Raw genomic sequence first — 17077 nt, forward strand, 5'->3', positions numbered from 1 at the left:
AACCATAAAACTTAACCCAAGCTCTGCTTCCTACTAGCTCTGTGGTCTTAAAGGAGACTTAACCTCTCTAACTCAACTAAATATCATCTTCATCATAGCTAAAACTATTAAGTATGTATAGCTCTCAGGGGTTTTTTTCCGTGCATTGCATACTTATTTTTTATTGTTTTTCAATTCCAGTATACATAATTCCAGCTAACATACAGTGTTAGTTATATAACTTTCAGATGTACAATATAGTGATTCCACAACTCTACACATTACTCAGGGCCCATCATGATAAGTGTACTCATTAATCCCCATCACTCAATTCACCATCCCCCCTACCAATGCCCCTCTGGTAACCATCAGTTTGTTCTCTATAGTTAAGAGTCTGTTTCTTGATTTGTCTTTTTTTTCCCCCCTCTGTTCATTTGTTAATCTTAAAGTCCACTTATGTGTGACATCATATGCTATTTGTCTTTGTCTGACTTATTTCACTTAGCATAATACTCTCTAGCTCCATCTCTGTGGTTGCAAATGGCAAGACTTCATTTCTTTTTTATGGCTGAATAATATTCCATCCTGTGTGTGTGTGTGTGCAAACACAACCCACACCTTTTTTATCCATTCATCTATTGATGGACACTTGGGCTGCTTCCATAATTTGGCTATTGTAAATAATGCTTCAATAAGCATAGGGGTGTGTATATTCCTTTGAATTAGTGCTTTTGTATTCTTTGGGTAAATACCTGGTAATGCAATTACTGGATCATTGGGTAGTTCTAGTTTTACCTTTTTGAGGAACTTCCATGCAGTTTTCCACAGTAGCTACACCAGTTTGTATTCCCACAATTAGTGCATGAGAATTTTTTTTTTCTCCACATCTTCACTAACACTTGTTTCTTGTGTTTTTGATTTTAGCCACTCTGACAGTGTGAGGTGATATCTAATTGTGGTCTTGATTTGTATCTCCCTGATGAGTGATGTTGAGCATCTTTTCACGTGTCTGTTGGCCATCTGGATGTCTCTGGAGAAATGTCTGTTCATGTCTTCTGCCCATTTTTAATTGGATTATTTATTTTTTTCTCAGGGTTGTTTGAGGATTAAGTGAGACAGCAGAATACAGTGTCTGGCACACAAGCACCTGATTCTCTCCCAATGCTACTATGCTAGTATTAAGGCAAAATGGTTAAGAGCGTAACTTTTCGGGTTAGACATGCCTTATTTTGAGACCCGTTTTCATCATTTACTGGATTAAGATTAAATGAGATTCTTACAGCAGAGTTTGGCATACAAATGCTAAATATTATATAAATAATAATACCAAAAGCAAAAACTAAGTGCCAACAAAAGATAACTAGAAATTAAACCTAGAAAAATAAGTTAGACCTGAATCTTTCTGTGCTCTACTGCTAAACTATGTGTCCACAATCAACTTGTTTCATCTCTCAAAGCATAGTTTACCCACCTGTAAACCAAGTGTATTAGAATACAGGATTTCTAAGGTCTCTCCCAGTTCTAAATTTTTTTTTTTAAGTTTATTTATTTTTGACAGAGAGACAGAGAGAGAGAGAGAGAGAGAGAGAGAGAGAGCTTGAGTGGGGGAGGGGCAGAGAGAGAGGGAGACACAGAATCCGAAGCAGGCTCCAGGCTCTGAGCTGTCAGCACAGAGCCCGACGCAGGGCCCAAACTCATGGACCATGACATCATGACCTGAGCCGAAGCCAGATGCTCAACCTACTGAGCCACCCAGGCGCCCAGGTCTCTCCCAGTACTAAATTTTCATACCTATGTCTGTCTGGCTACCAAAATCATAAATTTTATCTTGTAACAACCAACACCCTCATACATATACACACACTCTCACGGAAAAGAAAAACATATCAGCAGGAGATTGAGAAATTGAGATTCAGAGAAATGGCCAAAAATGGCAAGTTCTACAACTCCAGTTGAAGATTGACTTTTTTATCATTTTGCGAGAGAGAGAGGGAAAGAAAGTGAGAGAGAGATCATGAGCGGGGTAGGGCAGAAAGAGAGGGGGAGAGAGAGAATCCCAAACAGGCTCTGCATTGTCAGCACAGAGACTGCCTCAAGGCTCGAACTCACAAACTCACAGGATCATGACCTGAGCCAAAGCCAGGAGTCAGAGAGACACTTAACCAACTGAGCCACCCAGGTGTCCCCCAATTGAAGATTTTAACAAGAAACATGTTCATGCCAAATACTTTAAAAATATTTATTTATTTTTTTAACGTTTTATTTATTTTTGAGACAGAGAGAGACAGAGCATGAACGGGGGAGGGGCAGAGAGAGAGGGAGACACAGAATCGGAAGCAGGCTCCAGGCTCCGAGCCATCAGCCCAGAGCCTGACGCAGGGCTCGAACTCACGGACCGCGAGATCGTGACCCGAGCCGAAGTCGGATGCCCAACCAACTGAGCCACCCAGGCGCCCCTAAAAATATTTTTAAAAGGAATGCCTAACAATAATGGAAAACAGCACTTAATTTAAAATTACTACCAAAAAAACCATAAAAATATTTATCAGGAGTCTTGAGTACCTATCTAGCTCACAATGCCTCTCCTAAAAAGTCCTTCTCACACAATGGTATGCCCCGAACAGCCAAACACATTCTAGGTCACTGGTTCTCAACCAGGGGTAATTCTACCCCCAAGAAGAAACTGGCACTATCTACAGACATTTTTTGGTTGTCACAACTAGTTAGTTTTTTGGTTGTCACCATTTAGTTAGCAGGAGCAAGAAATGCCCCTAAACATCCTACAAGGCACATACCAGCCCCACAACAAAAAAACATCCAGCCTAAAATGTCAATATTATGGAGCGTGAGAAACCCTGTTATAGGTGATCTGAGCATCAATCACAATGACTGTCCTGAGAATTTGGAACTAAGAAATGAAAGTTTACTATAAACCATTCTCTTGATCAGAAAAGACATTAAAAAATGGGAAGTATGATATGAATTGAATGTCTGAGAGAAGAATCACGTGAGCAAACAGCCAAAACAAAAGACAAAAAATAAATATTTCCTGAGTTTCTAGCAACCTTCCCTGTCTTTTGTCTAGGCCAGCCTAGCTGCATTCCTGTCCTTGAGCCTCCACTATCCCCATAAATATTTTCTATAGATTACATAATCTGGAGTCTCTAATTACTTTTAACCAAGAGTCCTACTCATACAGATCACTCACAGAAAACTGCTAATGTAAAAGATTCAACTACAGTAATGTAATAGTTCAACACTATTAAATCTGAAATAAATTAGTAAATAAATCAGAAATTCAGTGAAATTTTATAATAAAAATGGTGAGGTATAGAAAAAAGATCAATGAATGCTAATATGTAAATATAAGGACATCAGAGGAAATAGAGAAGACAAATAATGTGAAAGCCAGGAAAATAGTCAAAACTTCCTAAACTAGCAAGAAAACCAAAATCCAAAGATATAAGTGGTACATTATGAAAAAATTCAGAAATAATCCTTTAAGACAGACTTCTTAAAGACCTATCAAGTTCTTTAGCTTTAAGAAGAAGAATTTTATACAAATCAATAGTACAAAAAATTCTATTAAAAAATGGGCAGGGAGCACATGTGTGGCTGGGATGGTTAAGCATCCAACTCCTGATTTCAGCTTGGGTCATGATCTCGTGGTTAGGGAGTTTGAGCCCCACGTTGGGCTCTGCTCTGACAGCACAAAGCCTGCTTGGGATTGTCTCTCCCTCTCTCTGTACCCCCCCATCAAAATTTAAAAAAACTTTACGGGGCGCCCGGGTGGCTCAGTTGGTTAAGTGTCCGACCCTCGGTTTCGGCTGAGGTCATGATTTCACGGTTTTGGGAGATTGAGCCCTGCTTCCGGCTCTGTGCTGACGGTGCAGAGGCTGCTTGGGATTCTTTCTTTCTTTCCCTCTCTCGCGCTCGCTCGCTCTCTCTCTCTCTCTCCCTCCCCCCCACCTCTACCCTTCCCCTGCTCACGCTGTCTCTCTCTCAAAATAAATAAATAAACTTAAAAAATATTTTTAAACTTAAAAAAAATTTTTAAGAGAATAAAAATGTTGGTAGAAAGATACTAATGTAAAAATTGTAACTGCCTCCCTAGAAGAGAATTAAAGGAAAAATTACTGGGGTGCCTGAGTGGCTAAGTCAGTTGAGCGTCCGACTCTTGATTTTGGCTCAGGTCATAATCCCAGGGTCGTGAGAACAAGCCTCACCTTGGGCTCCACAATGGAAAATTAAATTGGTTCCAACCATCAGTGAATGAATGAATGAATATTTCACATAGGTTCAATTTGGTAATAGAAAGGGAAAAAATACCAAAAGAAAAAAGGAAATCTTTGATAATCTTGTAAACAAATATTCCTCAATAAAAAAAAATGGTTAATATCCAAATGAAATGTTAATAGATATATCTGAAGCATGAAACACAATAGAGCTGTTGAAAAGAATGAGAAAGCGGTGCCTGGGTGGTTCAGTCGATTAAGTGCCCGACTCTTGATTTCAGCTCAGGCCACGATCTCACAGTTCGGGAGTTCGAGCCTCACCATTGGGTTCTGCACCGACAGCAAACACAGAGTCTGCTTGGGACTCTCTATCCCTCTTCTCTGTCTGCCCCTCCTCTGCTCACTCTCTCTCTCTGTCTCAAAATAAATAAATAAATAAACAAACAAACAAACTTAAAAAAATTTTAAAAACCATTTAAAAAAACAGAAAAGAATGAGAAATCTATACATTTGGTATAGAAGGGTCTTCCAGATACACTAAGTACAAAAAACAAATTTGGGAGAAAAAAATTCACATAGTACAATGCTATTTATAATAACAAGAGAACTATTAATACATATACTCATATATATGTAAATATATAGAAAGTTCTGGGAAAATACACATCAAACCATAAACATTAGTTACCTCCAACAAGGGAATATAGGATCATGGGCAGGAATATCAAAGGGGACTTTCACGTCTTGTCTATATGCTTCTGTACTGACTTTTTTTTTTTTTTTTTACATTGAGATATCTCTTCATAAATTTTTATACAATTAAAAAATACAAATTTCAAAATTAATAAAAGAAAGCTTGTGTGTTTTGTTATACACATACAAAAGCCTTCATGTATCCTTTCTTTCCTATAAGAAACAGATGGGTGATACTAACTGTGCCTGTTAGTACTGCTAGTTTTAGGAAAACGTTGTCTTAGTAATTATCTAGAACCACAAAATGCTAAGTAGCAATCTTTAGTCCTGGCTCAATATTGTTATTTTAATTTGCTGGAATTAGCTTAGAGAGAGGAACATGTTAACAAATTGTGTACATACTGCATAATATATTAAGCCACAGATCATTTTCTTTGACCTTGACCACATCAAGTGAAAGGTTTCTAAACCCTCCCTCTCCTTGGAAAGCAAACCAGGAAATATAAATCGCCTGGGCCTGCTGAGCTTTGTGTTCTGCTGGATCAAAAACCAATACTGGCAGAGTTCACTGTGGAGAAGCCAGCAGTCCCACCACCAGAGACTCAGCACATTCACAACATGAAGCAAAGGGGCGGGGGAGAGCTTAATATAGGTTCCTAGGTTTTTAGCAACCAATATTAAAGTTGGCATAGTATTATATTTAATGTGTATCAACCTATGAATTTGAGTGGAAGTTCAAGCACAAACAATACAGAGAAACTGTTCTAATTAGTGTTATAACCATAAATTTATATACTGAAATCATGCACCCAATCCCAAAAGGCAGCGATTAGTAGCCAAGAGTTATTGTGCAAAATATCACACTTCCATACATGCAGACACACAAAACTAGTTTTATAGTTTTTTGTCATTAGGATGTTCATCAACATCTATTTAAGCAACATCATTCTTTTGGGCAGCAGTTCTAAATAATACCTAACAATTGAGTCATTAACATAGGTAATTACCATAGAATTGAGTAAAGAAACAGAAAGTACTCTGGAGGATTAAATTTTTTTCTTAATTCTGCCATATTACCTACAAAGAAAAAAAAAGTCTCCTTATAAATTGCATATTCCAACTATAAATGAAATATATGACTTTAGGGGCACCTAGGTGGCTCAGTCTGTTGAGCATCCGACTTTGGCTCAGGTCATGATCTCACAGTACGTGACTTCAAGCCCTGCATTGGGCTCTGCGCTAACAAACTCGGAGCCTGGAGTTGCTTCAGATTCTGTGTGTCCCTCTCTCTCTCTGCCCCTTCCCTGCTCACACTCTGTATCTCTCTCAAAAACAAATAATAAATATTAAAAAAAAATTTTAAATATATGACTTTAAGTGGCTATATATATTCCAATACCACAACACTGGAGTACTTCATTTTTAACATTAACATTTTGTAAGATAATACACCCCTAAAATTATTTGTTTACACTCAAACACCCTAGCGTATTAGCTCTTACATATGGATATTCTATATATCTAGGGGTATATCTGGATACAGAGAAAAAAATAGTTACCTACATAGTTTTATCAGTAAAATTATTACTAATTAGACATACTGTCATTTAAAATGTTTTTCATTGACAATGACTGTTATAAAAATATATAAAAGAATGTAGAATAAGAAAAATTATTCCACAATTACTCAAGGACATCTATGTGGCAGAAGAATTAATTCTTACAACCTAGTATCTTAGAACCTAAGAGTCATCTACACAAATATTTATGCAATTGATATACAATATTGTCAGTTGGTAGTTTTTTTAAAGAACTTCTACCAGTATGGTTTAATTAAATCCACTATAAATATCAGAGAGTATATGTGACTAATATTTTATACTCTTCCACATTCATAGAGAAACAGGGCTTAATGCATTCATCCTTTAATAGGCAATCACTGATACCTGTTAAATCTTCTTCATGTCTAAAAAGCCAAGAGAAGAGAGTTGTAATCTATCAGAGGGTGAAAGTATAAAATTATACAAATATATAAGACATGTATTTATTAATATACTTATATGTTAAATTATATAAAATATAAATTTTAAGGATGAAATATTAATAACACTAAGTCTAGAAGTTAGGACAGTAGTTCAACATTGCCATGAGATTCCAAATAGCATGAGTGCCTACTGCTCCCTTTGTTAGACAATATCCAAGTCTCAATCCACAGCCACAGAGTATACAGATCAACTCTTGCCTACCATTCTGAAAACTGCATCACTGGTCTCCAGAGAGATTTAAAAGCCTAAAAATCTCTGTATGCGCGCGCGCGCACACACACACACACACACACACACACAATTTCTTTGGTCTCTAATATTTTTCAATTGGGCAAGTAGGGTTTTATGGGTTTAAATGAAAAAACAGATATTAAGTGCCTAGAACATGCCTGGCACACCTCACTCAATAGATGGCAACTATTTCTTCACCACTTCTTCCAGTAACTGAGGCCTGCCCTAAATCTGTCAGCAAAACCCTAGCCCTACCTCTCTTTTCCCTCACACACTAGGTTCTTTCAAAAGTGCATCTCTTAACAGACCTCTAAACTATGAACTCTCAGAGATTAAAAAAAGTTAAGGCCAAAGCAAAAAGACCTCTCTTCCTGCCACCAAAAGATGGTAAAAGACAGTGGACACCTGCATGTGGACACTCGACTTGGAACAAATGGTCTTTTGAACCAGTTTTAAGTAAAACAGAGTCAATACATTATGTTTTCTGGCTCAACTGACAATCTTTGAATAATGCTGATCCATTACTCTTCTTAATCTCACATTACCCAAAGTGTTCTCACAGTTTTTTTTTTTTTTATGACCTAGATATAATTTATTTTCAGAAGGCAATATAAGACAATTTCATTTTTAAATTTGTTATCCTTAGTTTTGTCTTTTAGTGTCCACTATGATGCTCTGCTCAACTGTTTAAACATTTTTTTTTATTTTTTTTATTTTTTTATTTTTTATTCTCACAGTTCTTAAAGTGTGCCCCTCAACCAGCAGCGTCAGCAACAACTGGAAATTTGTCAGAAATGCAAATTCTTAAACCCCACCTCAGACCTGAATCAGAACCAGTGGGGATGGGACCCAGCAACCTGTGTTTTAACAAACTCTGCAAACTAAAGTTTGTGAACATCTGTTCTATATAATTTGGTGAAGAATCTACAGTGAAACTCCAAATTTACCTATTCCAGAAGAAACCTATTAATATTAATGAGGTTAACATTCTTAAGTATTTTGAAATTTCACGCATATGACAAAAAGCCCATATGACTCACAAAATCAATATAAAAGTCCTACTAAAACATGCTTTTAATAAGAAACTTTATAACCAGAGGTAAAAATAATACAGAGAGACACAAAAAAGTCTCAAAGGATATCAGATGAAGGAGGCTGCATTATGATAAGTCATTAAATATTAACCAGCAAACAACTGTGCCAGCTTAGGAGATGTCTACCTAAACGTTACATTTGCATTGGCCTGTGTTTCTGGTTCAATTTCTCTGAAGAAAAAACGTCAACCCTATGAAAAGAGTGGGTGAAAAAGAACCATGGACTGTGGGTCCTCTGAGAACCAGCCTCTAAGACAAATCATTCTAAGAGGGTAACATTTAAAACACTAATTCAAAAATATATATGCACCCCTATGTTTACTGCAGCATTATTTACAATAGCCAAGAAACAGAAGCAATATAAGTGTCCATCAATAAATTAATGGATAAATATGTGGGGGTGTGTATACAGATGTACACATATATACATTACACACACATACACAAACAACAGAATATTATTCGGCCATAAAAAAAAAAAGAGAAGATCTTGTCATTTGCAACAAGGACAGACCTAGCCGCTATTATGCTAAGTGAAAGAAGTCAAACAAATACCATATGATTTCACTTATATGTGGAATCTAAAAAACAAAAAAATGAACAAAAAGTAGAATCACACCTATAAACAGAGAACTGATATTGCCAGAACAGAGAGAAGTAGGAGGAGGGATGAGCAAAATGAGTGAAGGACAGTGGGAGAGCCAGACTTCCAGTTTGCAGTGAATAAGTCACAGGAATAAAAAACACAGCACAGGGAATATATTCACTGGTATCACAATAGTACTGCATGGTGACAGATGGTAGCTACACTTGTGGTGAACAGAGCATAATGTTTAAAATTGTTGAATCAGTATGTTGTACACCTGAAACTAATTCATAGTTGTGTGTGAACTACATTCAAATGGGGGGGGGCGCGGTGTGGAGGGGAAGAGGACAACATTTACTTTTAGAAAAAGGAAGGCCTAATGTGACTTCAGGTCCCCAAAATTTCCCTACCTTTTTGATGCTTTCTCAAAGTTCTTTAATAATCAAAAAACATTGGGGGGGGGGGGGGAGGAACTTACAGAGAGAACACAGAGACTTAAAATATAAATGGTAAGACAATTCTGTATTTTAGCATACCCTCAAGACGACACGAGCAAAAAAAAAAAGACAAGAGCAGTGTTTTACATGGGTTACAAAACAAACATTTTCACACACAACTCATATAATCTCTACAACCATCTCCAGGTAAATAACCCCACTGCTACTTATTGAGTACTTAGTATATAATTTTATAGGTTGGGAGCTGTAAACACTTTACTAATGTCAGACATAAAACTAATCCAATTCTAATTCTAAAACACATGTTCTCTAAATCTCTACACTAGAACAAAGATTTGGAGGCAAAAGCTTGAGTTTCAATCCCATAACTTCACTGCTACTTGACCTTAGGAAGTCATTTAATTCTTTTAACTCTTCATCATCTGTAAAATGGGAAGATCAATACCTGCTCCCACCTATTTCAGAGTAGCTATAAAGTTCAAATGAGATAAAGGACATAAAATGTCTTCATAAACTCTAAAACTATGCAAATATAATTATCATCATTCCCGATTAAAGAATGAACATGAGGGGAAAAAAAAAACACTGAAAGGAGGTTAGAGGGGGCAAGACGCTGGTTTTTCTGTTGTTTGGCTTTTGCCTTCTTTTTAAGCATGCTGAAGACGTTTAAGAAGGAACCTCAGACTGGGGAGCCTGGTGGCTCACTCGGTTAAGAGTCTGACTTCAGCTCAGGTCATGATCCCGCAGTTTGTGAGTTTGAGCCCCATGTCGGGCTCTGTACTGACAACTCAGAGCTTGGAGCCTGCTTCAGGTTCTGTCTCTGTCTCTCTCTCTACCAGCCCTGCTTGTATCCTTTTTCTTTCAAAAATAAACTTAAAAAATAAATAAATAAAATAAGGAACTTCAGACTTCACAATTTACCTGGGACCTTACTGTCAATTGGGCTGTGAGAAGAGAATCTGTACCACAACTTATTTTGTCATTTTGCTATAAGCAGAGTCACAGTTATGCATCTGTAACTTCTGCAGATTTGGAGATTAACAAAAATGTAACAGTTTATTTCTTTGGAAAAGTTTAGTTCCCTTAAGAATCAGTGGCCACAACAGTGGGCACCTGGCTGGCTCAGTCAGAAGAGCATGCAACTCTTTTTTCAAAATGTTTATTTATTTTGAGAGAGAGAGGGCAAGTCAGGGTGAGGCAGAAAAAGAATCCCAAAGTGCAGAGCCCAAGGCTAGGCTCAACCTCAGGAACCATGAGATCATGACCAGAGCCAAAATCAAGAGTCAGATGCTTGCTTAACCAACTGAGCCACCCAGGCACCTGGAGCATGCAACTCTTTATCTGAGGGTCATGACTTTGAGCCCCAGGAAGAGTATAGAGATTACTTAAAAAAAAAAAAAAAAAAAAAAAAAAAAAATCAGTGACCCCCCCCCCCACACACACACAAGCAATCAGTGACTAGGCCACTATATTTAAAATTCCCTTTTAACAGCCTTCCTATTCTTTCTACAGTATCATTTTCAACCTGGGGTGCCTAATCTTTCATTCTGCAAACATTAAAACATGAAGTACAGATCCAAAATAAATAAGCAAATCAGCTCACTTAAACTGATGAGTTTAAGGGAAAATTTTTATTATTCAAAATGTCACAATTTAAGGTTAATTTTTAATAGTATTTTCAGCAAATGAGAAAAGTAAAGCTGAAGTGAAATCCTCAACTATTCCAAGGTCTGTCAGATATTAAAAAGACAATAAGTGGCACAAAAACACTCAGATCAATGGAACAGAATAGAGAACCCAGAAACGGACCCACAAACATACAGCCAACTAATCTTTGACAAAGCAGGAAAGAAAGAATATCCAATGGAGAAAAGAGAGTCTCTTCAGCAAGTGGTGCTGGGAAAACTGGACAGCGACATGCAGAAAAATGAACCTGGACCGCTTTCTTACACCATACACAAAAATAAACTCAAATGGATGAAAGACCTAAATGTAATAAGAGGAAGCCATCAAAATCCTCAAGGAGAAAAGCAGGCAAAAACCTTTGACCTTGGCCGCGGCAACTTCTTACTCAACATGTCTCCGGAGGCAAGGGAAATCAAAGCAAAAATGAACTATTGGGACCTCATCAAAATAAAAAGCTTCTGCACAGCAAAGGAAACAATCAGCAACACTACAAGGCAACCGACAGAATGGGAGAAGATATTTGCAAACGACCTATCAGATAAAGGGTTAGTATCCAAAATCTATAAAGAACTTTTCAAACTCAACATCCAAAAAACAAATAATCCAGCGAAGAAATGGGCAAAAGACATGAATAGACACTTCTTCAAAGAAGACATCCAGATGGCCAAGCGACATATGAAAAAATGCTCCATATCACTCATCATCAGGGAAATACAAATCAAAACCACAGTGAGCTACCACCTCACCCCTGTCAGAATGGCTAACACTAACAACTGAGGCAACAACAGATGTTGGTGAGGATGCAGAGAAAGAGGATCTCTTTTGCATTGTTGGTGGGAATGCAAGCTGGTGCATCCACTCTGGAAAACAGTATGGAGGTTCCTCAAAAAACTAAAAACAGAACTACCCTACAACCCAGCAATGCACTACTAGGTATTTATCCAAGGATACAGGGATGCTGTTTCAAAGGGACACATGCACCCAATGTTTATAGCAGCACTATCAACAATAACCGAAGTGTGGAAAGAGCCCAAATGTCCATCGACAGATGAATGGATAAAGAAGATGTGGTATATATATACAATGGAGTATTACTCGGCAATCAAAAACAATGAGATCTTGCCATTTTCAACTACATGGGTGGAATTATGCTAAGCGAAATTAGTCAAAGAAAGACAAATATGACTTCACTCATATGAGGACTTTAGGAGACAAAACAGATGAACATAAAGGAAGGGAAACAAAAATAATATAAAAACAGGGAGGGGGACAAAACATAAGAGACTCTTAAATATGGAGAACAAACAGAGGATTACTGGAGGGGTTGTGGGCTAAATGGGTAAGGGGCATTAAGGAATCTACTCCTGAAATCATCGTTGCACTATATGCTAACTTGGATGTAAATTTAAAAAATAAATGGAGAATATACAAAAAAAAAAAAAAAAAAAAAAGACAAGTAAGTATCCAACCCCATATCGCTAGTCACAAAACATCAGCTCACCAAAAAGGTCCAATAGCAGAGTTCAGGAAAGTCATATATCACTCACCCCTTTCACACCAAAAAACAGCCCTATTATTTTTATTCCTTCTAAATTATTTTCATAAAAATCACTTTTGACAAGTTATAACAACTTACCCATACATTAACAATAAAAAAAGAAAAAACAATAAAAATACCATTCTCATTTTAAACGAGAAAATATTTCTTCCTACAGAAGAAAAATCATGGACTCCGATTAAGCCATTTCTATAACATCTGTACATTTTTACTGATTAACTACAAAACAACATTTGATCTACCTTTAAACCTACATGTAAACTCAATAGCCTGCCAGACTTCAATTCCATCTATGAAATGATGTGCTAATATCTCGTGAAACTCACTATTTGTATACTCGTTCCAGGATCCAAATTTTTTGTGTAAATGTCAAATGATAGATTGAGGAGCTTTTGAATCTGATTCATTCATTCATTCAATTCAGAATGTGTCATGTATTTCTAAGCAGTTCTTAACTAGGAGCAATTTTACCCCCTGCCCCAGGGGCCATTTAGTAATGTCTGTAAACCTTTCTGGTTGTCCCAACTGGAGGCCAGGGTTGCTACTGGCATCTAGTGAGTAGAGGCCAGTGTGCTGCCAAATGTCTTACAAAGCACATGACAGCCCCCTACAACAAAGAACCATCCACCCCAAAATGTCGACACTGCCAAGGCTGAGAAACTCCGATCTACAGAAAAGTTTATAAACACTGATCTGTCTAGAAACTAAGTACTCACTTCACCTTTGTTTCCTGTATTATTTGCTAATGACATTCTTTTCATACTAGACTTTGGCAACAAACTTACCCTATTCCCATCCTTTCAATTAGCTTCTCACTTCCAAACTTGTCAATAATCATCATCTCAGCCAATTTCAAAACCTTACAGTCTTCGACTCACCCCTATTTTTATAATAGTAGTAATGGCAGCAGCTGACACAAATTTAGCTCTTATCATGCATTACATATATTAACTAATTTAATCTACATACTATTATTATTAGGTGCTCTTATCCTCATTTTACAAAAGGAGAATCCAAGGCACAAAAACGTTAAATAACTTGCCCAGGGGTCACATATATAATAAGCATCTGAGCCAGGTTTCAAATCCAGGCAGAATGGCCCCAGAGTTAATGCCCTCTATAAATATTCCAAAGTGATCTCTTGTTCATCCTCCATATTGAATCATGAAGTCCTCTAAGTTTTACAAGGGCAGAGACTCTTGTTATGCTCACAGCAAGATCCCCAAAGCCCAGTTACATAATAGGTACTCAAAAAAAATTTTGTTTATTCAATGAATGAAATATCCCTCAAACTTACCCACCCTCACCCCCCCACCCCCACCCATTTCCATTGCATCCACTTAAGGCCAACTGTTCAGCATTTCACACTTGGGCTTGATGATATATTCTATGAATTAGCCAATCAGGTAAACTGATATCAACTCCTCTGCCACATTTTCCATTACCCAGGCCCAATCAAATATATTCAAAGCTTTCTTCCCACTGCTTCAATTAGAATCATAAAATCTTAGAGTCAGAAGGTACCTCAGCATTCATCCAATCCAACATCTTGCAGATAGAGAACCCCAAAGATGATAAGTGACTAAATCACACAGCCAGGTGGAGCCAGGGCCAGAATTTGATTCTTGCCATTTTTGCTCTAAGATTTACTCCTGGAGGACTTGCTTCACTCCAAACAGGTGTCTCCTCACTATCCCATCAGCAAATTATGTTAATTCCCATTGTTCATGCTCAAGTCTTTTCTCCTGCCCAGCCTGTCCTCTTTTTCTTGATCCATAGATCCAAGTCCTATCCATCCTTCAAAATCTCTTCCCATTCCATTCTTCATGACATTCCTCCTTCTCTGAAAAGTTTCTGTCCTCAGTAAGATGTTAAAGGAAGAGAATCACTGCTGCCCTACTGGGCCAAGTTTAATGCCTACTAACACTTCCCACAAAGTGAGGCTACTTGAATGATCTTCCTTGAAAACTATTCATCCATTCTTTCCTCCTGTGTTTTAGAAAGTGATTTCAATAAAAGCTAACTCATATATAGCACTTTCATAACAATGTTCATATACCTGGAAGGGAAGCTGACTCACATCTTTAATAGTAGACATGTAACACTTGAATGGCCCAAAATAATTTGTATCTCCTCCACTGAGAAACAACTCAGCATGCTCACAAAGTCCAAACCCAGAGCTCTGTGATACAACTCAGCTAGCAGCCACAGCTCCCCAGGTTCATCTCTTTTCTTTGCATAATGCTATGCATACAATCATTATTTCCTCCAAAACTCCATTTCTAACAGTCACACTTCCTTTCCTTCCTTCTCCTCCCTATATTGTTCAATTTAGACACCCTGTATCTTTTATCCTTTATTATTTTCTATATGCCTCCTTAATGAAATTCCAACCTCTCATCCAACCTCAACTATGCAGTCCTTGTCACATCTATCCATGTGACATCTATCTCTTCAGCCTAAGGTCTTGTGATATCTCATGATAACCCATGAAGCTCAATTGTTTTTCCCCCTTCGCCACTCTTCCTTCCTCTAGAAAAGTGGTCTCAAAAGTGGTGTGGGTGCAGCTCAGAGGAAGTGCAAATGGATCCAGTGGGCTGCAGGGTAGAAAAATATCAGAATTCTCATTATACTTGTTTTTTCATCTCATCCTTTCTTAAATTCTATTTCTGTGTGCATTTACAAGTTACATAACATATCGGTACAGCAGAACAAGTACATATATAATTAACAGATACATAAGTTCCTGGAGTATATGCTCTTTTACTGATAAGAGGGTATGATCAAAAGAGTTGGGAGACAACCATTCTAAAAATACCTGGATAATGAAGCCAAAGCAATAGGTTCCAGGCTAGCGCAGGATACATGTTACACATGTGCATATGAACAAGGAAGAAAACTCTTCTTCACATCCAAAGTCCTAACCATGACCACCAACCTCTAACCCCTACCAGCTTCTCAGAAGTGTATCCTACTCAAAAAAAAGCAGAACATAGGAGGGTCTAGCAAAGCCCTTCATGTGCAGTTTGGGGCGGGGGTGGGGAAGGTGGGGACGTCAAAAGTACTGAGACACTACCCTTATCTTTGCCACGGAATAGTATTTCAGGTCACAGCTCACTATTCTGACACTGCTCTTAGTCTGACTTATACGTACATATACACTTTATACGCCACTATCTCCTGAGATTCAGTTCCTATTTCCAAATCCCTTGAGGCACAACCCGTTCCCATCGCTAACGACCGATTTACACTAACACCTACTGGATCGAGCCCACACCTCCCAGCATCCTTCCCTCCCCTGGGGATACTATCCACCGTCTTCACCGAGCCACACAGTGTCCCAAGATACAGCACAGTCCATCCACGGTCCCTAAGACCACTTCTCTTTCCTTCTCCGCCCCCAGGAGCTGCCAGCCAGGCTGGAGACGGGAGGGGGGGAGGGGTGTGACTCGCCTCCCGTGACTGGCCCAGATGGCAGCGGATTCCGCCCCCAGTCTCAGGCACCCCGCCACCCCTCGACCCCCTAGAGCTGCCTGTCTGCCTCCCACCCCGCCCCAACCCCACCCCCAGCCTCCCCCACGCCCTCACGCCGGCTCCCGGACACTCACCATGCTGGGTGAAGATATTGAAGCCGGCCTCGGTGGTGCGCCCCGCCAGGTCCCGCCTGCGGCCGGAGGGCCTGGCTGCACTGCTGCCCCGGATCCCGCGAGGCTGCGGCTGCTGAAGCCCCGGAGCCTCCCCGACGCGGCCCACCTGCTGCCCCATCCCTGCGCTCGCGTACTCCCGCGCCCCCGCCGACCCCAGGTCACATTCCTCCTCGGCTCCGGCCTCAGGCTCCCGGCGCTGCTCCGGCCTCTCCTTCCCAGACCAGGCCCCGGCCCCGAGCGGTCGGGCCGCCGGCGGCTCCGCACGCGGACTCCTCACAGCAGCCGCTGCGCTGCCTCTGGGCGACTCACAGATTCTCCTCCCTCCTCCTCCCGCGGCTCCGCGCCCCCAACGCCGCCGTCGCCGCCGCCGCCATCTTTAAACCACCGAGCACAGGGCGAGCGTGGGACAGAGCGTCTCCCGCCCCCAGCCCGACCAGTCACCTCCGCTACTCGGAGGGAGGGCTTCCCGGCGGCCCCGCCCCGCCCGCCCCGCCCGCCCCGCCCCCGCCTCCTCGCGGGGTGGGTCCCCCCAGAGCCCACCTCGCTGGCACGTCCACAGCTCCTTCGGGTCTTTTGGTGGGCCTCCGCGCCACCTGGGCCTCCCAGGTCTGAATCCGCCTTAGCGATCCCTCCCAAGTTCGGCTCTACATGCTACCTCCTTTGGGGGATGGACGGTCTAAAGCCATCCCTGTCCCACCTCCACCTGTCAAATCAATCAGTTGCGGTGAGCGCCCCAGGTGCATGGCTCTTTAGCAGGCACAGTCGGGACAGAAACGCACGAGGCTTTTGCTGCTTGCCATCCAGGTGAGGCTCCCTAAAACGCCCAGGAGATTCCCTTTCAACACCACTGTCAGCAGCAGGCCTA

General features: G+C 40.0%; 1 protein-coding gene across 2 annotated transcripts in view; it reads right to left on the minus strand.

Moving 5' to 3' along the window:
- Positions 1–16619, minus strand: part of ABL2 (ABL proto-oncogene 2, non-receptor tyrosine kinase) — a 105180-nt gene extending 88561 nt beyond the window's left edge. For both annotated transcript variants that reach the window (XM_049634038.1, XM_049634036.1), the window contains exon 1: positions 16174–16619. In XM_049634038.1, the coding sequence (XP_049489995.1) occupies positions 16174–16330 (157 nt within the window). In that variant the 5' untranslated portion in view covers positions 16331–16619. The remainder of the gene's footprint in view (positions 1–16173) is intronic.
- Positions 16620–17077: the final 458 nt, after the last annotated feature.

This window comes from Panthera uncia, chromosome F1, assembly GCF_023721935.1.
Source record: "Panthera uncia isolate 11264 chromosome F1, Puncia_PCG_1.0, whole genome shotgun sequence".
Classification (NCBI taxonomy): Eukaryota; Metazoa; Chordata; class Mammalia; order Carnivora; family Felidae; genus Panthera; species Panthera uncia.